This window comes from Argopecten irradians, chromosome 5 (genome assembly GCF_041381155.1).
Source record: "Argopecten irradians isolate NY chromosome 5, Ai_NY, whole genome shotgun sequence".
Classification (NCBI taxonomy): domain Eukaryota; kingdom Metazoa; phylum Mollusca; class Bivalvia; order Pectinida; family Pectinidae; genus Argopecten; species Argopecten irradians.
Window position 1 is genome coordinate 39,996,056 of NC_091138.1, and position 25,434 is coordinate 40,021,489.

General features: G+C 33.7%; 1 protein-coding gene across 19 annotated transcripts in view; it reads right to left on the bottom strand.

The window, feature by feature from the left end:
- Positions 1-25,434, bottom strand: part of LOC138323840 (RNA binding protein fox-1 homolog 3-like) — a 99,993-nt gene that overhangs the window by 4,613 nt on the left and 69,946 nt on the right. For 11 of the 19 annotated variants that reach the window (XM_069268702.1, XM_069268701.1, XM_069268719.1 and 8 more), the window contains 9 exons: positions 22,956-23,195; positions 19,945-20,004; positions 17,174-17,323; positions 13,627-13,680; positions 10,047-10,139; positions 6,522-6,585; positions 3,420-3,455; positions 2,198-2,357; positions 695-746 (listed from right to left, as the gene is read on the bottom strand). In XM_069268702.1, the coding sequence (XP_069124803.1) occupies positions 695-746; positions 2,198-2,357; positions 3,420-3,455; positions 6,522-6,585; positions 10,047-10,139; positions 13,627-13,680; positions 17,174-17,323; positions 19,945-20,004; positions 22,956-23,195 (909 nt within the window). Of the gene's footprint in view, positions 1-694; positions 747-2,197; positions 2,358-3,419; positions 3,456-6,521; positions 6,586-10,046; positions 10,140-13,626; positions 13,681-17,173; positions 17,324-19,944; positions 20,005-22,955; positions 23,196-23,854; positions 24,015-25,434 lie in introns of those variants that run through there. The other 8 variants (XM_069268708.1, XM_069268706.1, XM_069268717.1 and 5 more) reach the window with 7 other exon arrangements.

Consider the following 25,434-nt stretch of genomic DNA (forward strand, 5'->3'; position numbering starts at 1 on the left):
CACAACTTTAGAACATTTATCGCATTTTGAAAGAAATTACAACATAATACAACTTTTAGATATATGGTATCTCATGCCTTTCAAGACATACAATGCTACATATCATATTAAATCATCATCAGGTACACCTTCCTCAATAAATATTCCTTCATGATAAGAATGGTCATGCAGTGTTGCTTTGTGTTTTCTGTTTCTTACTTTTGCTTTCTGACATATTTTTTTTATTAACTACTTAATTTTTTCTACTTTCCTCGCACTCCCAAGTAATTATTTGACTAGTGCAGGCATATTGCCACATATCTTTATTTATCATAGAACATTATTTCAGATTTAGTTGGCATAAATTTATTTTTTATCTTGTGGAATTCATCTTTGGGAAAATAAGTTAGAAATGGATAAAACAAGTTTTCAACGAAATAATTTTGTTCCAATGGCTGTATATAAATAAACTGTTAATTTGAAGTGTTTTGTTTATCCCTAGCAAGCTTTGGTAAACTGAACTTTAAAAAATTCCTGTCAAATTCCAGTTCAAAATGTAATGAGCTATATTAAGCTTTAATGCATGTATTTTTTGAGTACTTGTTGATGTAGCAAATTCCATGGAATCTCTCCCTTCAAAAAAATATTTGCAGAATTCTGTTTTCTACACAGCTATATAGAATACGATACAAGAAGAGCATGCGAGGATTATTACCTGGTATCTTTCAGCGGCATATGTGGCAAGGAACGGGTCCTGGTACATGCCCCTGTAACATGCAAAACATCCAAATGTCATATGCATCATGACCTGTACGACCTCTGACAGCCATACATGTTATAACACAAGTATGACCTCTGCCACTGTCCACACTGGTAAACCAGGTTCATGGCTCATACACTCAAACATTACATCATGCATTTGGCAGAATCTACAAATTTCTTCATTGACAAAGTACACAGGATTCCAAAGATTTTTTGTTTTGTTTTTCAATGTACACAATCTTCATTTCCATTTGGCTCAGAAAGTTTTTGGTTTTATTAAGCTACGTAATTGTTATACTGATCTGCCAAATGTTTGCTAAATCAAACTCTGACCATGGTACAACAAGACATACCGGTACATGTATACATACAGATGGAGACAGCAAACCAAACATTGTCAAAGTATCAAGTTATATCACAAGAAGTACTATCAAGTCAATCAGATAGATTACATAGTGTTGTGGTGTGCTTGTTGTTGGGTTATTTCAACAGATCAGACAACTATATGATTAGTTTCAATGTGAAAAGAGATTATATAAGTAGGACTAATTTAAAACTGATATTCAATGACTAAAATACTAGAATCTCGTAAATTGGTTACGAATCCTGATTTGGATAACTAGATGCAACAAGACACAAGACTCAATAACAACTTAATATTGATATGTTCATACCAAATGTATATAAGCATATAGATTTAAATAGTGTATATATTGATTCTGTGATCTTAATGAAGGAATGTAAGTAACACAATATGTGTACTAGCAATATTTGCAACTGATAGCATTAGAAATAAAGATTTTTTTCAGATTGAAATCAAAGACTTCTATTCAAATGGGCATTTAAACTTAACATGCATTTTATGTTTGCCACTATCAGCTAGTTAAGATTTTCCAAGAATATATGCCAGGGGATAACATTGTGCTTGGTTTAAGGTCATACATGACCTTTTGAAGAAGTGCATTTCTGTTTTGGGAAATGAGGAGTTTGTTTTTATGTATAGCATAACAACTTGTTCATTATGCAACCTGACTACGGTATTTGCACTATTTCACAATCCTACCAGAGGTTTCTAGATCATTCCAAAGATAACAAACAGGAGACAAAGCAGTTACTAAAAGAAAAGACAAAGGACACGACAGTAAACTTAAACAATAGTACATATAAACCTTACAGTACAAAGTCATTTGCTGACAATGAAAAATCTTATTATCGCTTAGGTTAACACTGAAGGCATTTCCTCGAATGTCCCTCTGGTAGGAATTGTGATTTATGACTTCAGGGAGGCTCTGTGATTGGTTGATTATATTCCAGAGAACACTGTAATTGGTCAATGATACTTTGAATGTCAAGGAAGGACTGCGGCGTCATGACAACAGGATAGCAACCTTTCTTATTCATCAATGTACACATAACTTATTGGATAATGCAGGTTTCAACTGCCTTGTATACTTACGCTGTGTAAGGCAGTGCTGTTGCGGTGGCCGCTAAAGGTGTTGGGTGTCTAAACGCTGCAGCTGCAGCTGCCGCCGCGGCTACATTGGCGTATGTTCCTCGTGCGGCTACGGCAGCCGCCGCTCGTCCTCTCGTCAAGGCAACACCACGTAATGCTGCAGCTGAAATAACCAGTGTGCCGACATGAAGCAGGGAAGTTCCAAACAAAACACACACAAAACACAAGTACGGGGGCATTCATGCAATTCCATCATGGTTCAATGCAAAAATCAAATTTCAATAAAAATTGTAAATAAATTCATGTAATAATAATAATATAAATGCAAGATTGATGATAATACAACTAAGCAAGAGACCATCTATGATAACCAGGCAGAGTTCACATCAGGACACAAAACAGTCAAAATAACCATGATCATGATAATGCATTTTGCATAGTTTTAGGACAATTACAGACCAATCCATCCATCAATCGATAATAATGCAGCATTACAAGTTTAGATAACGATTAAAAAAAAATCAAATTAACATAATTTTGTGATTACTACTAACATTTCCATTCAAAGTTATATCAAGTAAACAACACTTGCAAATTTAACACTACAAAAAAGGATTCCAGTTCTTTCAAAAAGTAAATAATTCTTCATAAAATGAATAGGAAATATTGTATATGTGTATACATAAGGCATATATGGGGGAAAGGGAAGCTGCAATAGGCTGTCTATATAGGTCATCATTGCATAAATTAAAATAAAAACATTGTCACTTGTAAAGGGCACACAACTCCATGTCCAGAAGTTCTTTATGCTGATACTTATGCAGGATTCAATCCCAACAATTAGTACAAGAATGTCACATACATGATGCTCATTATGCGTCATTATCATGAAAATTATCTGGTTTGAGAATAATCAATAGTGTATAGCCATAAACATAAAGATTTCTGAGCTAAGCATTCTATTTGATTATAGATCAGGAATTTATTTTGATATTATTAGACCAACAAAATCTGTGACAAAAGCTTAGAACCTGATGATAAAATTTGAGAGTATATTACATGTTTGTAGGATTCATTTTGGAATACATTTGATAGTTCATGTTTGTCACAGACTCTGTTTAGTCTCTGACAGCCTGATGACTGAGCAATTGCTTGTGAAGGACAGAATCTATAAAAAAGATATTACAAAATACAACATTGACCCCCCAACTTGGTGACAACATACCAGCGCTTGGATTGCCGGCAACTGCTTGGGGAAATCCTACAATACAGAAACTTAATTACCACTCTGCCAGAACAGGTGCTCTTTAACTGCTAAGAACTTTTAAGCTAAAATTTAATGAAAAATCAATAATGGAAATTTATACATTTGTTAGCTATTTGACTGAAGATTCTTTTGTTACTCTTGGAATATACCCAACCCTATAATAAGATATCAAATTTTGAAGCAGTTCGTGTTCAGCATCCGAATCAGACAAGGGTTTACATAATCTCTGGCAATACACTGAAGGTTTTATATGCTGTGTTACATTACACAATATATAGATTTTGTAGGGAACCTACAGCATTTTTGTATATGACAAAGCTAAATGTTCAGTCATCAAGATACTGACATGTATTTTTTCCTTCTTCCTTTCCCTTGCTGTTTATCGACCATGCAGAGTAACTTTATAGGCATGTACAAATGATAATGACTTTCAAGGCAGCCAACCCCACTCCTCATTGTTTTTATTTTCCCAAATGTATCTGTATCCCGACAATGCCTATTCCATAATGTTCCTCTAATATCCAAATTCTAGAGACAACCAATCCTCGCTATTTTCCCCAAATGTATTTATCCCTACTTTTCCTTTTCTATATATCGGTGCTCTAACATCCATATTTTTCTATAGACTACAGTCATAAATGACTACGTGTGTTTTAACAGCACCCTGTAGTCCTGACTACAGTCTATATCAGTCTTGCCTTACTCTTATCTCTAACTCTTGTATACATATTTATTCCTTTGGAAACCCAAACCCTACCTTTGCTCTGCATTCAGGCTTTGCTATCTATCCCTAAATTTTTATTTCCCCCCCCCCCCCCCCAAAAAAAAAAGCCTATAGCATTGGCCCTTATTTAAAGCCTAACTTCTACAGCATATTTTCTCAGTTGCCCCCCCCCCCCCCCCCCCCCCCACCCCCCCCCGGCCAAAAAAATGCCTATATCATTGGCCCTTATTTAAAGCCTAACTTCCACAGCATATAACCTACTATATATATATGGCCTTCTTAAATCCTGAACTATATTAACAATCCCTTCTCAATTGAATCCTGAACTCTGATAAACCTTCCATGACTTAACCAGAGTTACCTCCCCTAATACCAATCCCTGAGTTTATCATTCCCCTTTTGAATAAGATAGGACCAAAACCCACCACTTCACTAGAGTTACCTCCCCTGATGTCAAGCCTAGATTTATCTCCATCCCCAATACTACTACAGCTGGACTAATTATAAATGCGGTAGTCTAGGTACTATAAATCATTGTCTACACATGTTGTGCTGGTTCTGTGCCCAGTATATGTTGATCTAAATGTACACAGGTATGACTAGCACATTCCCAGGATTCCTATTTACAAAGCTACAATCTCACTACTACACCAGCCGTGTGATAATGATCTCTGTCCATCCACTACATCACTTTCCCTATGCAGCCAATTATGAAGAATCTGTACCCCTGGCACCATTGATTATGTCCTAAGTCATAAATACATAACTGTCCAGCAGAGCCTGCATGTGTGATGTATTATCAGACAGACATGACAAATTCTTCAAAACTTTCCCCACAAATAACAAGAGTTTATCACTAGACTAAAAGCAATCCTATAAATTAACTTGATTCCATGACTGACTGCTCAAGGACGAGATAGTCTCTACTGCTGTTCATACATCACCCATATTATATAACATTCTTGTGCTTCTTTATTTTATAGCTTTTACTCAAACATAATCATACACAAAACATGACCAAAGCCATGACTTACAGCAAAATAATATATGTCTTCTATTTGCAATCCAAAACAGTTTCAAATGCTTTTATGCTCAGGGTTTCAAAGCAATCATTATACTACCACTAAAAACGTATGGGAAGTTGTGCCTAAAGTCTATCTTTCTACTTTTATCAATACCATCTTAATATAATACATATTTCAATAATCACAAACTGTATAAATGTCCCTTTTTTCCAGGACAATAAAAACGTTTGAATTGTTCCTGATTAATTTAAACATAAACAATTAACTGGACATACAACATGCAAGTTTTGAGCAAAGTGTCTACCCTTCCAAAAATCATACAGAGGAATTATTTAAACCATTAATTTCCCATCTATTACAATTGATGCAATGTTACTGTTAATTTCCAATGGACAATTTCAGTCACAAGATTCCATCAAAATTCCCACAAATAGTTTTCTTCATTTTTTTCATCAATCACATTTATCATGATGCAAGTATTCATCCAAAACAAACTTTTTTGGGTCCAAAATTCCAAAAATGTTATTTTTTCTAAAGTCTAATGACGTAGTTATTAGAAACAAGAAAAGGACTAAAAAGCCAGATTGTTCCATCCAAGGACACACACAAAGTCTAAGACCTTGACAGGCAGGTGGAATCAACATGATACCTCGTACAAGTTATTAATCTTTATTTTCCTCATTGCAATACCTCATTATCAGTTGCATCCGATCTTGCATGCTGCATGGTACCAGATTAACATTAGAACAAGTCAACAAGACCCTGATAGATGAAAATCCCAATAGCATGATGGCTATACACTCCTCTGTCTAATATTCATTGCATGCACAATGGGAGAGGACATAAAGTTGGTCCAAGGATATGTTAGAAGTGCTGCGTATAATTTTTATAGGAAAATTCAAGTGTTGCCAATAAATATGGAGGCTTCATTAAGCACTGAATAACTGACTTTTATACATCTTTCCAGATAAATAAATGCTGCATTATATGTCAAAAAGCTGCATCATATATCCCTTCTAATTTTCCATAGCCATAAGCACACCAATGACTATGATCAAATCACCATAGCAATAAGCACACCATTGACTATGATCAGATTACCATAGTCACAAGCATGCTGATGACTACGATCAAATTATCATAGCGATATATAAGCACACCATCAACTTTGATCATTACAAATATTTTAAAGAGTGATATCTAATAGAAGGACAGATCCATTCATACTAGACTTATCATCTAGCAGGGTCTAGCTTTAATTTTCTCAATGAACTTGTATTATGACATACACAATCAACATACGGATCTTACCATTTGGGATTGTGGGAGCAGCGACAGTTTTTTTGGTCATAACTCGGGCAGTGGCATTGTTAACCTAATTTGTAAAATTGCAACACTTTAGAAAGAAGCAGGAGTGTGGTGTCAACATAGCAATCATCCAGATACAACACAAGGAATCTTCTCAACTGGCCACAATTCTAACTTTAATTAAAATGTTCAACCAAAATAAAAATGTGTTCAATTTTGTTTTTATGGAAATCTACAACAATGCAATCAATATTTTTCACACTTAAAACCACTCAGAATTTTGCTGTTTTTCTACTAAAATCTTTTTGAAAGCATAAAGATTGCTTCAAAAACCTTTTTTTTATATATATATATATATATATTTCAAATTTCAATCTTAATTTTACTAGCCAGTTGTGAAGATGGCCTTAATATCTTGTTCTCTTAAAATGCCTATTGATAAGAACTTATTCTTTATTATATTGCCATACATGTATATATTTTTAACTTTCTTTTCAACTTTTATAACTTTTAGTTAAATGATGTATGATTCTTCACATTATTTGTTTTTGATTAGAAATTCTTTTTAAAAAATCTGTATTAGGAATCATTAGAAAAATTAACTTTTATTGATTCTGAGAACAAGAATTAGACTCACCCTTGTGGACATTGATTTTGTTTAGTATGGACAGCTTCAAATAATCGTTTTGAATAAATTTTCTTTTACAAACTTTGACAGCTATTTTAATTAACACATTGCTAAACTAGAAACACTTTTATGTTCTATTTTTTTATCAAATAAGGACTACAAGAAGCTGCCATAGCAAACACTGACATACATGTATTACTATTAAGGCTACAGTGAGTACAGCATTTCCTTTTTATCATCTTCTGAAACTGTTTTCATTAATCCTCTTAAGTTCCCCATCAATTTTAATCAATACCTCTTTGTTCAGGAAAAACAATTTGTAATGGAGTTTAAAACCATGATTATTTGGCAATTTTGTCAAGTTGAAATTAAAAATATTGAATGAATTTTTTTATAATCAATGGAAATGTCTCAATATAGCCTTGCAATTAGCCGTTTCTAATCAAGCTTTGTAGAAGAGAATGTGCTTGCTGCACAGATTTACTGGAAATTTCTTCAATCAAATTTTGTGTCATTTTCAATTATTGTTGTGAAAACCATTATGTAATTCTGAATTAAGGGCCTAATAAAACATTAATTGCATTTTATAGGCATTTCAAACTGTTCACAAAGCTTAATTAAATAACAGTATATAAATATATATATATTTATCATTTTCAAAAGTAAAGAAGCAAGTTTTATTATCATAATGATTTGTCAAAATTAATATATATAAAAAATCGATAATGAATTATAGTTGAGAAAAATTTAAAGTTACATCAATTTATCAAACCATGTCTTTTGAAAATTTTTTTGGCCAAAAAAATGAAAACAAGAACATTGCACCAGAATTTTTTTTTACCAAAAACATAGTAAGACTGGTTTAAATTTCAGGATAATTTTATGATTGGGTCAAGCAAAATAAATCCTTGTTAATAATTGGCTTAATCTAAAACTTGCTTTTTCACTTTCATTAAGTTTCATCATTTGGACAATTTTCTTTGTCTAACCAAAAGGACACTAAGATTGGGGGAACACCAGCCAGAAAATATCACCAGTACGCCGAGTAAAAAAAAAAGTACCAATAGTTCTCTTTTGCTCTTCAATTTTTGTATGATTTTAACCACCTTCCCTACTTCACATTGATGATTCGTTTCCTATTAAATAAGCTTGATTAAATGAATGCTACATGAACATTTAATCATGGGATTTATAGAGTCACATTGAGAAATTGTTAAATTTTTGGGTAGCTGAGAATTAGTTTAACTTCCTCAAGCTCTTTAACTTTAGAATTTTAGTATTAAGCCTTTTAATGTCTAAGAGGAAGCTATAATGTGGGTTACAGAAGGTGCATGAATGATCCTGATCCAAGTCTTATTCATAATCTGTTTCACTTTAAATAGCCTGTTAATATGAGATCGCTGTTGCCAGGGGTATAAAATGCATTGATAGGCCTGCCAACCATAAGTTTATGTAACAGTCACCAAATTTTCCTATCATCTATGCTACATGCAAATTTTTTTTTTCTCCAATAAACATATTCTTGACAACATTTAGTCATATTTAATATTTTACATGACCTTGAACTTCGATATTTAAAATAGACTATAACAAGTTCTTCGGTTATTTAACTTAAAGCAAGCAAGTAGGTTCATGCCTAAAATAACGGAACTAAAGACAAACAAGCACATTTGCTATCATCACCAACAAGAAACCAACAAGAATAGAAATTACACTGTCTTTGTTTGCCTTGTGATCTATCCTATGAGATGTATATATGTATGATCAACAATAACTTCCAATATATCTAATTTTAAAAAAGCCAAATAAAGTTTATTATTTCAAAGTTTATTATTTCAGTTATTTTCCTTAAATAACATCAAAATTCCTGACCTTTTCTGGGGAATTTTTCTGTTGAAATAGAAGATGCATCTTGAGAGAAAATACGAGTTTACTCATCAAGGTTGACAGGCTATATTTAATATTTCTATAATAAGTTTATAAAATCAAATGTGGAAGGAAGGAAGATGGTAACATCAAATATGGGACTTTTTTTGGTGTTTTGTCTCTAAACATTCGATGTTTTGAAATGGCGGTTCTACGATAGATAGCTGAAGGCACCTACCTACTGGTACAATACCAGAGCTGGCAAGTAGCGCCTATTTCAATCACTTTGTGGGAAAGTCTTAAGCCGTAAGTATGCTTCACTATCAAGAACGAAAATTTGTGGTGTTGAACCCTAGTTTGTCCAATGGTATCAATATCAACAAATAATCTACATATATAAACAACACAGCATCAAGAAATGCCAGACACGAACAAAAACGGGCGAAAAAAAAAATCCCCAAAAATGGGAGAAAAAAGGACAAATTGATGTAGTATAGTATTATAAGCTTTGAAGATTATACAGTTTATTTTTGGCCATACAGCACGATAACAGTTTTTGCTTGCAGTGTTGAACACAAAAGACACGAAAACTTGGCCACAAGGTATGGAACTACGAGCACTGAGATATGCTGAAGGTGAATTTCATGACACGACATCAAATGTAGTAGCTATTTGTCACATTTCAAAATTACCCACAATGCACCAAATATACATCGCTAGGGTGATGATATAATATCAAGAGAATAAACAATCAGAAAAGAGATGAAATAAACCAAAAAGTATATATCATAAATAAATAAAATTAAGGAGGAAAAATACAGAAATTAATCATGACCGAATGTGGTTTGGAAATTATTTTTCAAACTCCCTGCAGTAGCTCAAGACAGTTTTGGAACAAAACACATTGTATTATTTCTATTATGATAGTCAGACAAATGGTACAGGCATTTCTTAATACTGACAACAAGAAAACGGTAAAAGACTTAGCGTTTAGTGTTGTGCTACCACAAAATGGTAAATCATTGACCATGCACCTCAATCTTTCTTCCCTCAACCACAGTGCCGTTCATTTTCTCTCGTGCTCGGTCAGCCTCCGCGCTAGTTTCGAAAGTTACAAAACCAAATCCCTGCATGCATGAGGAAAATAAGGAACATGCTTTAAAATCGTGCAAAACAACATAATGATTATGGCATCAAAATGTAATAATTATATCATCAATTATTATTACAATCAGGATAATGATACTCATCATGCACTTCGTCCTGAAATTCTCACTTTTTTGTCTATGAATTTTATCTATATCAGTTGCACTTTCCCCTACAATGTGTAATGAAGATCTAATATGAGCCGAATATGATGACCATGATTCTAAAATATCTAAGATATTCCTTTACAATTTCCTGGCTACGAGATCAGGGAGGTCATGCTCATTTCTAGGAAGCAGCATGCTTTCATGCCGCTAAGCGGACAAATGGTACCGACAGATAACGGACATGTGATCTGACACATCAGACACCACAAAACAAAGGGGCATAATTACATACAGAGTTGTCTCCCATAGTAGTAAAAGACGCTATGATGTACATACTACAAGAGTATGGGCATGAGCAACAGCTAATTAGTTCTAAGTGCACAGTAAGACAATGACAGTCAATTTGAAAGACAATGTCAGTTACAGGATTTTGTACATAAACATGGATTCATAGGTTAACAGTGAGGCTGGCAGGTGTCAAAAGAGCTTTGCTAAACTTCCCTGAATTTATTACCCCCCTTTATTTTCCCCTATAAATACTGATCTTCCATCACTAGACTTTCTCATCAAGTGAATTGAACCATATTTCTTCCAAATTAATATACCCTCTAAAGAATTACCAAATAAACGGTGCTTCCAATACTATATATCCCCATAGGACTTTTACCCATAACAAATTCTGTATTTGTTCAATGCTGCTGTGAGTCAACAACAACAACTCCATTATTTTTCCAGCTTAGGAATCAATACCACTATTTAGCCTACTTAGTACTATATGATAACCGTGGCCTGGTTTGTGTCTACAGTAAACTAGTTCTGACGTTTACTATGAGACTGTTCTCAATAGGATACAACCCCATCTCTGCCGTACATAATCAATGATAGCTAATAAAATCAAATACATTTGCATCTTTTATCATCAGATTTTGGTTTATTACCTAGCACCGAAAACTTTATCTATCATTCTCGAAGAAGTGTCAAAAAATACATCAGGGCTTGTATTTCTCATAAATTCTGGAATATTTCTATGGCATATTGATTGAAATGCCTCTCCAAGTTATAATCAAATCAATCTTTCACCTATTCTTTATCTACTCAGGATTCCAGGAAGAGCTGTAATATCCACACTGAGCGGAGACAGCTGTTATTCTCTCCAATGATTTACAACCTTTATTATCCATTTTAATCTCAAATTTTACAAGTTCACATCATCATCATTTTTTGTGAGACAACAACAAGAAATATTTTTCAAGAGCTTAAGCAATTTGTCTTCTTTTGATGTATGTTCTGTGACTTTTTACAGGAAGATCATTTCAGGAATGATCTTCCCTCATGTTTTGTATTTTTAGCATGTAGTGTATATATCTGTGTCTGGGGATGAATTGACAGATTGGCTTGGCCTTGAGCCACCAATAAACCACTATTATGTAACCCAGTCCCTGTCCCTAAGGAATTTGCCCTTATCCACCAAAACAGATCTCTTGCTCTCGATAAGTTTACTTTCTAATCTTTTCTTACATGATTTCACAGGAAACCCTCTGTATATATACAATATGCTAGGGCTTCCACCTGTCTTCAAGTTCCCCAAAGAAAACATCTGTGGATGTATGAATCTACCATCCCCATTCCTCAGTTAATATCTTCATAATTTCCCTCAAACCCCCCCTCCCTAAGGGCCTGCTTATCAAGAAGCCTGTTCAAATAAACCCTGACACCCCTCCCCCCCCCCCATCTGGCCTTCTGTTTTCCCTACCATGAAGCCTACAAGTAAACAGTCCAAGTACACATACTATCACATCCTTCTAAGTGAATGTCTGTATTTCCCCCTGTAGCCCCTAGACCTTATCCCCATCCGACTTGTATTAGTTGAGTACAAGATAAGGAAGCTAGAAGATTTGACTCCCTGCCAGCCTCCCAACTTTACATCTTGGGATAGAACTCATTTGTAATAATAATGACATGTGAAGAGGAAACACACAGGAAGCCAAGGCGATGGCTGCTGTCACAGAAAGCCTTTCAAATGGCTGATAGGTTCCACACTACAGCAAGATATCGCCATCATCTAACCGATATTCTTTTTTTTCAATAATTTTGGAAAGCACTCCCAAGAGAAGATCGCCTACAGATAATTCTGCAGTTTTTAAATAGTTTCGCCATGTTTAAATATTTTTCATAAAAATAATTTCTGCATCAATACCTGATCTTCTCTGATAGGGTCTGAAATTACCCGGCTTGCTTATGGGATAGCTTGCAGAGATAGCTCTCACATGCTCTTATCGCTACTCTCAAATGTCTTGAACATATGCCAATTTAATAGAAATAAGTTTTTTTCTTGTCTAGTGAGCTGCCTGGGAAATATGAAATTCCAAAGCCATGGTGAATCCCGTTTATAAATCTCCACAGCTGCCCTTTTAGAATTTTCCCATTAAGATATGAACAACTGCCTATATCAGTGAATCTTCTATTTACCCACTGAGGTTTCATGTGTGTTTCATCTTCCATATAAACTTGGCATGAAAATGGAAAAAACTTTCAAATCTTGAATACAAATCTTAACCAATTTTCTAGGTTAGACTTCAAGGAAAACATCCAACTTGTTTTGACTTTACAACAAATAAAAACATCTTTCGTTCCTGTACTCATTAAATTTTGATAAAAAAATGTATTTTAAAATTAATCTTTTATGAGTCTAAGTTTAATTTTTGATTTTTTTTAATTCATTTTCAAATTCCTTGAAGTCTAATTTATGACATCTTAATATTACGCAAACAATTTCCATTTCTTTCACAAAAACACACATTTGAATGAACAGAGACTAAACTTGAATTTGAAGATTTTTTTCTTCTTTTTTTTTTAAATGTAAATGATCCATCAACTCGTTGCTAATCTACCAGAAACACAGTAATGGAAATTGATTGCAAATACATGTTTACTTCATGATTTACAAGATAATGAAATGCATCCTTGAAAATCAGGTTTGTGAAACATTGAAATATAGCCATCACACTTTCACTGATTAAAACAGAAACACATAAATGCATTTAGTTATAAAAATAGAGAGAACAATTTTAAATTAATATTTTTTATTTTTTTTTATTTTAGTTTCAAAGGATGCACTTCGATGAATGTATATTATAAATGAATGTGAATCATCATATATAAGTCTCATATAAAAGAATCTATTTATCAACAAATATCTTTATAATTCAAATTTATTTTGAAAATTTTAAAAATTATTTACATCTAATAATCACTTTAAAATAATGTATCATAATAATTGAAATGGACTTCATTTAAATCAAATGTTTTCCAATTAAATATAATATGATGATTCAGATATCTTTAAGAAATTTGGACTTACCTTTGATCCCCGTTCGTTGAAGATGATTTCAACATCTATGATTTTACCAAATTGCTGAAAGTTAAAAGCAAAATATCATAATTCTATCATTAATTCAAAATTGTGAAACGAAATCCATCATCATCACACTTTGCTTTATAAAAGAGTTTCACTCTGTTTATTACATTCTAATTTTTTAACAAAAATTACCAAGAAACCGAAATGTAGTTGAAGACAACAGATTTGTCAAAATTATGTTTAATTAAGAAAAAAAGTGTCATTTCTCGCACTGCCAGTATTCTCGCTCCTCAATCACTTTACACTTCATATTCTCAAACCACTAAAGCATCTCACATTCCTCAACATTAGATATCCCACTAAGCTTTGCTGTTAAGTTCGGGTTTTTTTGTTGAATGATTGGCAATTCGGAATTAGTGAACTAATGCACAAACAACTTTTAAATTCTTGGCTTAAAGACTTGTTAAGTTTTTCACTAACATCTTGAAAGAAATAGTTATAAGGTTGAAGGGGAAGAACACAAAAAGCCTTTTTTCAGAGAAAAGACTCTACGGTAATGGTTTGAAACCAAAGAACACTTGCACAAAAAAAGTGTGAATCCGATCACTTTCTAGTTTCTACGCGCTGTAACTTGACAACTTGAATTCTTGCAATTTGAGACAAAATTTTTTCTTGTCATGAATCTCATGCATTAAGGAGACAAGACAGGGTTTTAATTACACAGGGAAGTCGTTTCAATATCACTGGTACTAAAAGGACATCATTTTGCGTTGCAATAAGAACAGTCTCGGATTATTTTCAGGAGTTTTAATCAATATTACACCCCTTTTACATCTCTTGAAATATCAATTCTTTAAGGATTCCTGTAACTAGACAGATGAATGTGATATGTTTTGTACATTGACCATCCCTGGTAAACCAGAGCCTTAGAAGGACAGGCCCAGAGAAGAGATAAACCAGTTGACTGGTAGCATTTTATCTTATTTTCACTGAAGCTTGAATAAGAAATGTGAAAGGTCAGTCTGAGTTTATCTGAAGAATAATTTGTCTTTATCATGGAGCTGACAGAGCAATGTTGGTGGCTTTCCCTGTGGTGGGTTTCTTTTTGGTCAATAAATTCTAATTTAACATGCTCAATTAAAGCCGCCAACGTAAATAGTGCAACATTTCTAGTGAACAGATTTTGAATCACTAGATCTCTATCAAGACATATACTGAATGAATTCTGCTGACAATCCATGTATGACAGGGATGATTTGAAAAGTAAATACTTCATGTTTTCAGGTTATTCATAACTTGAATCCAAAGGGTTTTGGCTAGGGCAATGATTGCTGATCAATCAGGTTAGAAAGAAATTTCAGTTTTTATTAGAAATAAAAAGTTCATTTAACATTTTCCATGTCACATGAAAACATAAGATAATGAAAGTAAGGCATTTAAAATGAGTTAGTTTATATATCATAATGAATGTAAGGTTAGAGTTTGTCTATCAAATGAAAGACAAAGAGGCAACCTATCTGAATAGATATATATACAAAATATCTGTGAAAAGACTGAAAGCCAGAAAAAGCCCTGAATATCATGTGTAGCTATGAACATCGATCATGAGTTGGACATGGTCCAGTCACTACATTGATTAGTGTAGGTGTTACTAAGGAAATCAAACACACCTTACTCAAAAACCGCATTGAACTCTGATAATCATGTAATTTTTTTTGGCCATTGGCAATGATCAACAACCCCACACACAAGGCAGTAAAAAAGCCTTGCTCAGACGAACAGTACATGTGTCTAACTCGGTGCAAACACATTACATCCTTGTTAAAAAATTGAACTTATCTGCACGCGACTTCTTCGCACATCTCCGATATTGCACTCGTTAATAAAACATCTGTTATCAGCTGATGCACTGAGCATCATTTCTATGTTTGTATCCCCTATAGTCACTCGGGTCATTTCCGTCCGGAGAACTGAACATGGATTATATTGTAAATTGAAACCTATCCTTTCTAGATTACATTTGATATTTTAGAAATGTGCCATCATGACTATAGCTATGGAGTTCATCAACTTTTCACAGTTATGTTAAATCTGGAGAAAAACATTTGCAAGAAAAAACCCGAGTAATGGAGACAAGAACTTTACTAAATCACCCAGAATGATCACTGAATGATTACACGTATCAACAAAATGCCTTCATAGACTGCATGGCTATCAACTTGATTTTGAAAACATGAAAGGCTTTAGCAACCTTGTCTGCCAATATTATCTGACAACATTCAGGACTAGGAGACAGAGCACAGCGGTCATAAAGCTCCAGCCAAAACTGCATCATCGCAATTTGTAGCTGCTTTGTATCATCACCAAAGCCAGGACTAGAGTAGGAAGCCAAACCGTCCCTGGAGCCACATCCCAAAACCAATAATGAAGCAGCCTCCAACACAATAAAACCATTAATGTTGTTTTCTTCCTCAGTCTCATGTCAAATATTGGGCATGTTTGTAGCAGATCTCGAACGAACAGTCTGACGGGAATTTCATTTCAGAGATGAAAATCTAGTCACATTAGTGTTATATAATATTATTGAGTTAATTTTGCTCCATGGATATCATGTTGTCTTGATCATTTGTCTCAGTCACCTCAATATTACTCTTTTATACACCAATTTCATTGTGATTTAACTAACCAATATTTCTCCTGTTTTGTCTTTTAGTTTTATTTGTAAAACTAAAGTTCCATTGACAACTTTAGTTTTTAATGTAATAAGATGATCATAACCAGTTCTGAATACCAGGTACATAATTCATATTACCATCAATGATTGATAAATAAATATTTTTTGAATATTTCTTTAAAAAAACGGCTGAAAAATTTAATCAAACCACAGTCCTAATTGAGAAAGTTATTTGTTTAAGGGAAACATACGTCGACTGAATCAGACTTTAATGTCAACAGTGTTGCACAAAAACTTTCATTTTGGACGAAAAAATTTTCATAGGTTAGTTGGTGTAAAACGAAAAAGCTCTGATTGGTCCATGTTATATTACTCTGTTTAATCACGGTTGATGGTCTTGCTCAATCACACACAACGTAACATGACAGAGATTCAAGGGCACGATAACTGGCACTGTAAAATTACCATTGTCTTCCTTTGCTCATCGTTAATCACATTGATATGGCAGTTGCATACATACTTTCTACTCACTCACATGCAATTTACATGCACACACATCCTGCTTATTTCATCACATGTATTATTCATCCCTTGGAGAGTTACACAATCCCAAACGACAACAAATTACCTCGTGGTCCAACCCTTTCACGTACATGTTACTACATAATGAATGACCTGCTCTCTAATTACTGATCAGGCTTTCTACTGCTACCTAGATCTCGAAACACAATTACTCCCATGTCTAAATTCACCGACAATTTATTTTAGTCCTAAGTATATATTTATATTTAGACTTATAACCAAGCATACATTGAAGACTTGGGTAACAGAATGAAGCTCTGTGAAAATCCACATAATTTCAAACCAAACACTTACCCCTAATAAGTTTTTTAAATCTGCTTCTCTGAATCTGAATGGAATATTTGACACATGAAGACGTTTTGGCCCGATAGCGAGGTTCTGTGCTGCTGCTGCTGCTACAGTAGGTGAGACCTGTACTTGTGATCCTTCCTCTAGGTCTGTTTGCTGTAAAATCAAAGAAAACATAAATCATTGTAAAACTATCCGACTGAATGTGCATAAATAAAGTCTTTTTCAATCAATAAAAATAAAATCTAAATAAATATGAAAACATAGGAAGGAACTGTTGGTCAATTCAATAGTAAAGTGATCTCCATTTGAAAATCTAGTGGCCATTTTACATATATATCAATCTCATTTACCAATACCTCTTTGTATTATCGTAATATTATAAAATTATACATAATAAAAGCCTAACTTAGACAAAAGATTCAAATATTTTCATTATTGGTCATAATTCCCTTTGTTTTGGAATATAAAGAGAAGATTTTAGATTTACCAGGCACCTGTCAGGTTCCAATTTATACTTTGTGATTATGTGAACAGGTGTTAGCAACTATGGAAGAACACCTACAAATTACAGCTTCAACAATGGATATTTCACACTTATGCTGTATATTCATAAACTAATTTTCATTACTATAAAATATATTTTACTAACACAACATAATCTATTTTAACAATATAATATTTCATCACTATAATATAATCTATTTCATTCCTATAACATAGTTTAGGTTATTCCTGATTATGTCAACTGATTTACTCCTGATAATAGCATATGATTTACTCCCTGATAATAGCATCTTATTTACTCCTGATAAAATCAACTGATTTACTCCTGATAACATCAACTGTCCCTGTCTGTGGCTGTCCGCCCACATTAGAGATGGTATTTACAGATTATTAGTCGCCCCTCCTCCCCATTCCCTTCATCCCTGACTAAGGACCATTGTCAAGAACATGAGCTGTTGGATTAGCCCAGCAGTTGGCTAAATCCAGGAGATAGGGCTGCACACTGAGACAAAGAGGGCCACAATTACTGGGATCGATAATGCCTACTGTCATTACAGACTTGGTTTAATGGTAAATGAGATTGCAAATGTGTCTAAGGAAGGCCACTGCTACTCAAAAATCAATACTTTCTTTCAGACAAATAGCTGTTTAGTTGCTCAACTAAAAACAAACTCTAGTCCCCTTAAAATAGTAAACAAATGATTACATCTGTGCTGATGCCAATCTAGACGGAAATGAGACATGGCCATTTAATGATTGGATCACAAAAGTATAATGGTAAAACGCATTAGAAATAACATGAGGATCACTTGCTACTTTCCTCAGAAAGCGACCAATTGCCTCTCTTTAATGCACATTAATGGATGCTATCACACATAAAATGTAATGAAAATTAAACAGATCTTAATCATCTCCAAAATCATTGGTAAATTATGGAGAAAATGTTTACATTAAAATCAATACCAATTAAATCACTTAATTTGTTTGAAATGATTGTTGATTTAGGCAAGCGACAAAGTACATTTTATTTGACATTTCTTCTCTGAATATAATTCATACAATTCATTTTTCTGCAAAAGTCATATACTTAAAACCATCACATATATTGCAAGAATATCAGAAAATGCACAAGGTCATCTACCTAAAAGCCAAAATCAAAAGTATTTCAAATTTGACTTTTGCAAAAGAATCACAGGTAAACAAGTGTCTGAAATTCTTATGAAATATCTAAGGTTCTTGATTAAGCTAGATGATACAAGACATTTAATTAATTTGGGAAAGGACGTCACAACTACTGAAGGTGTTTATATATAAATTACAACATTTGTGAGAAAGGGTTGCTATGGAAACTTCATACATCATTCTGTAAAGTTTCAAGATTAGTACAGATATATCCAGACACCAGGTTAAATATAGAAAACATATGTGAATCATAAAATGCATTTTTTTGTTTCTAATAACATAACTTACAAGTGAACAATATGGTAATAACAGTGCCAACACCACAATTTTCCCCAACACAAAAGACCTAGAGCAGCTCTGGTTAGAGTATGATCAACACCCTCACAGTTTTTTGTAATTACATTGTGAATTGTACCCTAATGGTGCGTCAGTGCCACTACAGAAAAGTCTATACTCTTTTTTATCATCAGCCATCAGCAGTAAACATCACAAAGACAAAATGGTGCCATTCCACCATTATATCTAGACAGCCATCATTTTCTGGTTCAAAGTATCCAAATCAGACAATTTCTGTATGAATTATTGCAAAATGCCTCATATCCTGTCTTTCTGCTTTTGAAAGTTGGCTTCTTATGATGCCTCGTTGGTCAAAATTAGGTTGAGTGACATCAATAACTAGCACTGGCAATAGAATGTAGGTATATATCCTGCACTTCTAATAAACCTTACACTTTGAAGTTGAGATGTTACAATATAAACTTCTTCTGATTCCGTGTGTACAAATCACAATGTAATTTTGAAATAACTACTTGAGTACTGAGAGATGTTCCAACAAAAATTAATACAATAACTGGAATATTAGATATTTTTTCTGTGCCTCATCTGATTCATGTTCAACTTTTCAAACTAGAATTTTTTTTCTTTTGCAATAACTCTCTTCAGAAATAACAATTAGATCTCAAATGTGTTTCATTTTAAGACTTAGACAAATAATTTGTTAAACAAACAATGGATTGTGGCACAGAAAAAATAATGCAAGTAGGATGGTCAATTAGCAAAAAATTGGCATGCAAAATAGTGATTATAACCTCATCGATCTTTAATACCATTTGCTCATAAGCTATAGGCCTGGGGTGAAATGTTTGTCCCTACAACATAAAAGAGGATCAGGTCCTTTGTTAAAGAGTTGTAATGCACAGTCATGCATGCATTTGATTGAATTTATTTCTTCCAACTTTCTCTGCCTGTTTGCAGATGACAAAAGAGAACACGTCCACTGAGCACACGTTTTCAATGGAACCGATTATATCAGTTTTGTAACATGATAAAAGCACGACTTATATAGGCCTGACAAATGACATTTCCTAAAACAGATCATATCAAGTCAGGTTTTGCATTAAACAAGATTTAATACAATTTATACAAATTTAATTTTCAAACTCAAATACAAACAAATTTGCTCAAAGTCAATCAGGATTTATTCCTCAGGGGAAAAATACTAAACATCAATATTAATATATAGGCGGTCGTTTTAAGCTCAATCAGGAACTCTTCAAGGGAAAGATACAAAATCTAAGGTCAAACATATACAGGAGACAGATTTATATTATCTTTGAGTTACATTATCTTTGAGCGCATATCATTCTCCAGACAGTAAAGAAAAACCCTATCAGGTTATGTTATTTTATTTTGACTGATAAGTAGAGCACTGACCCTTAAAGCTTCTATCAGACATTGCTGTCATTTAAACTGTAACCAAATACATTCCCTAGAACAATACATAGAACAAAGGCAGTCCAAATTACAATAAGGTTCTACAATCTGGTGTCTGCTCAATGTTGAACAAAATTCAAATCAAAACACAATTTGGTGTCTGTAGAATGTTTTAGAAAATTCAAATCAAAATATTTGATCCCATTACTAAAGGGCCCCATTTTTTTTAAAATAAGCTAGAAATCATGTTTCAAGATAAGAAATATTTGTAGATAAATCCAGATTTTCTTTTTTGGAACATTTAAATCATTCGTCTTCCCCCTCCCCTTTGATTAATTTGATGGTTAAACATAAATATACATGTAATTACCTTATGATTCAAGGGTTTCATACGATAATCACAAATTATAATGGAATTTTGCTATGAAATTCTGGGCATAGAAAATTAATTCATAACCATGTCCATCCTTGCAGAAAATATGTGTATTGTGGTTTAAAATCACACAAGAAAATCCTTTGGATTTGAAATACTATTACATATACTGTATCAGAAAAATAAGTTGTGCGTTAATTTTCAGAACAGCATCACTATATAAATGCAGATAAGGTTCATATTAAGCATATCCTGTTGATCAAAAAGAGCAAGATGCATGCGAAACATCATTTCAGCAAACGATGTAGCATGTTGTGTGTGAATTATCTCAGAGACAAAGCCACAAATTTCTGATAATGTGCAAAATGGAGCCAGGAGAAAACTCCTATCACTGTCAACTTTATCTAATTTATAATTTTATCGTGTTATCAAATCAAAATTAAGATGCAAATTTGAAACATGACAGACAACAGAATCTTTTTTATGCTGGGATACAAGATCACAAACAAAAGCTGTATCGATCGTTTTACAAGATTACGAAGGTGGATTACTATGAGTAGAACTTGTCAATAGCTAAATAACACGGAAAGTTTGACACTCGTGGAAACATTCATCAGGTTTTCATTCCCGAGAAAACATGTCAACATGCATCTTCTGTCTGATTCATCAGTTTGACATCAATTGCATTATGCATTAGTCAGAAATGTATATCATACATAGTATGGAGCTAATTATGACTATTTCTGATGCAAATAAACAGATTGAAAATTAATCAGGCAGCAATTCAGATGCAATCTTTGCAGAAAAGGGGAGATATATGATTTTCTTTTCACAGGATTGTTACTTCAGGAAGAAGCCTGTCGTTTGATTTTAAAATGCATGCCACTTGTTCGAGATTTGATCAGGATTAAACAAGCGATCCAGCTTCATCCATGCAGTTAATCAATACATCAATCAGAGCATGATCAAATATTAAACTTCATTAAGGAATATCAATTATCTGTCGATCTACATATTTCATCATGCTTTTCTAATTATAAGGTCACATCTTTAACAATGATTCCTATCATACTGTCAATATTCATCATCATATTCATATCAATGATTCATATTTTTAATACTTGTTCAGAAATAATTCAAGTGATTTTGAATATATACAGTTCTTCTTCATATTCATACTAAAGATTCAGATTTTTGATATTTGTTGAGAAATTCAAGTAATTTGAATATACAGTTCATCAACGTTTTCAAACCAATGATTCATATTTTCATTACTTATTAAGAAACAATCCATATGATTTTGAAAGAAAAAGAAATATATATTTTGATCTAATAATGCAAATTTCGAAAAACAAAAATCAGAATAAACATATATCATTGCCTATTACAACAAAACATAGTTTTTAGTAATTTACTCATTAGGTTCATCCACAAGTCTTCTAGCACACAATCTTGCTCCAACACCATCAAACCTTGGACGTCATGCGCCAACCTCCAGTTGAGTCTGTTGTGAGTATGTAAACCGCACAACCATCCGATCAACATACAGACTTTGTCATTTCAAATCACAAACTTGTGAAGAGAATGCTCAGGGGACAAAGATTTACAACTTTTCATGTCAGTAGCATTAAAGTATCACAGGCCGACATTTACTTTGTACCGTTTTTTGATCCACAGAGTTTCATAAGCAAACTGGGACATTCACTTTTTCATGTTTTTTTTCATATCTATTTGTTATAGATAGAATTTGCTTCAATCAATAATGAACATACTTGATACATCTTTTAATAGCTTTTGACAACTCAGTATAAGTCACCAAAGCTAAGCAATTAACCACATCAACAACATTATACGCCAAATTTTCAGCTTAAAAATACAAAAAGACTCCAAAATGTGTATGCTGATCAGATCGCGGTATTACCAGGGGTTAAAACTCTGCATCTACAATGCTAAAACAAAACCCAAACCAGGCACTGACAAAGGTGCCATGCTTAGAGAGAGAAGTTAACGTACATTGATCTGTCTCGGCGGCCTTACCGTCTGCTGCTCCACGCCTCCGTTTGGAGTTACCGTGGTGACGGGGTAGGGCGTGTCCTGGGGTTTGAACTGTAAGGGTGGGGCTGCCTCAGCTGATACTACTGTGGTGGGTTGGCTTACTACGACCTGGGGATGACCTGTGTACTCCTCCAGGGCGGTAGGCGTAGGCGCCGCCGCATACTGATACGTCGGCGTCATCTGGTTCTGCACCATGTGCTGAAAAATACAAATAGCAACAAAATTAAGGAATCATTCATTAACTTCAATTTGTTCTCGAATATTTACCCAAAAGTTGAGAAATAAACCACAGCAACAATCTCCAATGAATTAAGATAATACAATTCTGAAAGTTCTGTAAGTTTCAAAACTAAATTAATACTTGTATAAAAGTAAGATACATCACTAGAACACTGAGAAAGTTCCTTCTCATCAAAAGAAAAATGTTTCCTCAATTTCTGATTATATTGTTATGAAAAAGAACACCAATCAGAGAGTTTAAAAGTTTCCAAAACTTCTTAAAACTGCAACAAGTATAAAGATCATGTAGATATCTAGACATCATGTCAAATACAAGTGTTACATTAATCAAAAAATTCAAATTAGAAAATATACTGGTACGTTCCATCAATATCTTGAATGTATTACTGTTACCCACAGTAGACACAGCAGGATACAAACTCGGAAGTACTGGTATATAGAATTATGTATGCATTACATCCATATAAAATACATATTATAGAAACACACTTTATCGTCTTCACAACAAGACAGACGGACAATTTGCAATTGTCAACAGCAGTTACAGGAATCAGTTTCAGAAGTATAAACTCCAATGGTACAGAATTCACTACGAGCCAGACTGCACATATACGTACCCACATCAGGAGGCTAGAAAATGTTATTACCAAGTAAAACAAGACAAGATCATGCCAAGTTTTCAAATTCTCTGCAGCCCCCAAAACAACTGTCAACACAATTATATACAGGAGAGGCCAGGCAGCAGAGGTACCATCTACTGCTTGGAGTTATTGGGCAACAACCAGGAGAACACAGAAGCCTTTGTGAGGTGCTGGTGAAGGTTATACCCTACTATCTAGGCTAATCTGGTCCCCATCACATCCCAAAGTGGGATCATTACACAGATGGTACAGAGGCTGGCTTCACCGCCTGGCTAGCTGCATCATCAGCGACCCCTACTTGATAGCACTGACATATCATTGCCAGCTACAAAAATACCAATTTGAATATCAAAGATAATTGCAGCATACTCTTGATTATTATCTCCGCTTCATTCCCCAGGGATTACTCACCAACCCTAAATGTTCTCCGTTACATATGAGAATTTACATAAAAGACTGCTATAAAAAATATTCAGGGTTAGAACATCGTAAGATTTTATGCTAACATTCTCTGTGTTTGGGTTGAAATAACTGATGTGAAAGGAAGTTTAATCACATTCCTAGGAGGGCAGAATTGATGGTAATTGCTTGATGTAAGTAGAAAATTAGATTTGATAATCATGAAATACTTATAAGGTTATGTTGGGAATTCATATTCCCTTTCACATTTGACTACATATTGCTAATATCATAATGAATATCTGAAATGTTGTTTGAATGTCTCGCTTTTGTTCCACTCTGTGAAAAATTGTGCTATATCAAACATCGTGTCTGGGGGACAGACAGACTGCAGAGACCATGAACTGAAACTTGACTGTAAATGTCAACATGAGAGACTAAACGTTTCTATGGCAACATGATAATGCCACAAACTATAGGTCAAATGGTCCTAATTTTCTCTACCATACTTACTACCATGAACGCTAATTGTGTAGAGAATAATAAGCAGAGGGTTCGTGAGCTCAGCTGTGTTGAACAATTTAGCTGTCAAAGACCTGATAACAGGATGAATTGGTAACAGTGCTCCCCATATGGCCACTTACCCAGTAATACATTCTCTCTTATTACTAAATTCCTGAAGAATTCAGCCATTCACAGTGAAACAGCAATACAGAATCATAGATCCTGTTCATTGATTCACATAGAAAATCCCATACAAAATCAAATTTTTATGAGAGAAACTTACAAATCATTAACAGTGTAAACATGTAAACACCAAACAACATGAACAAGTCAAAATTTACATTTTTTATCAACATAATCTCATTTCTAAATGGCATCCTCATTAAATAGCCAAAATTGCCAAGGACAAAATGAAGTAAGCCATGCTATAACATATGGTGTATAAGTTTTATTTCCTTGACAATGTCTACTGGGTATATATACTTTAGTTTTTATTATCACCCTGTCCAGTGTACTTTAAAAGTATTCTCCAAGATTTATGTAGTTTAAATTGATCCCAATAGGATTGGCTGAAAATGCCAGGTGTACCTAAGGAGCTTTCATTAAAATGACTTTATGAAGACACAAAACTGATTAAAAGTGTTAATATTTGG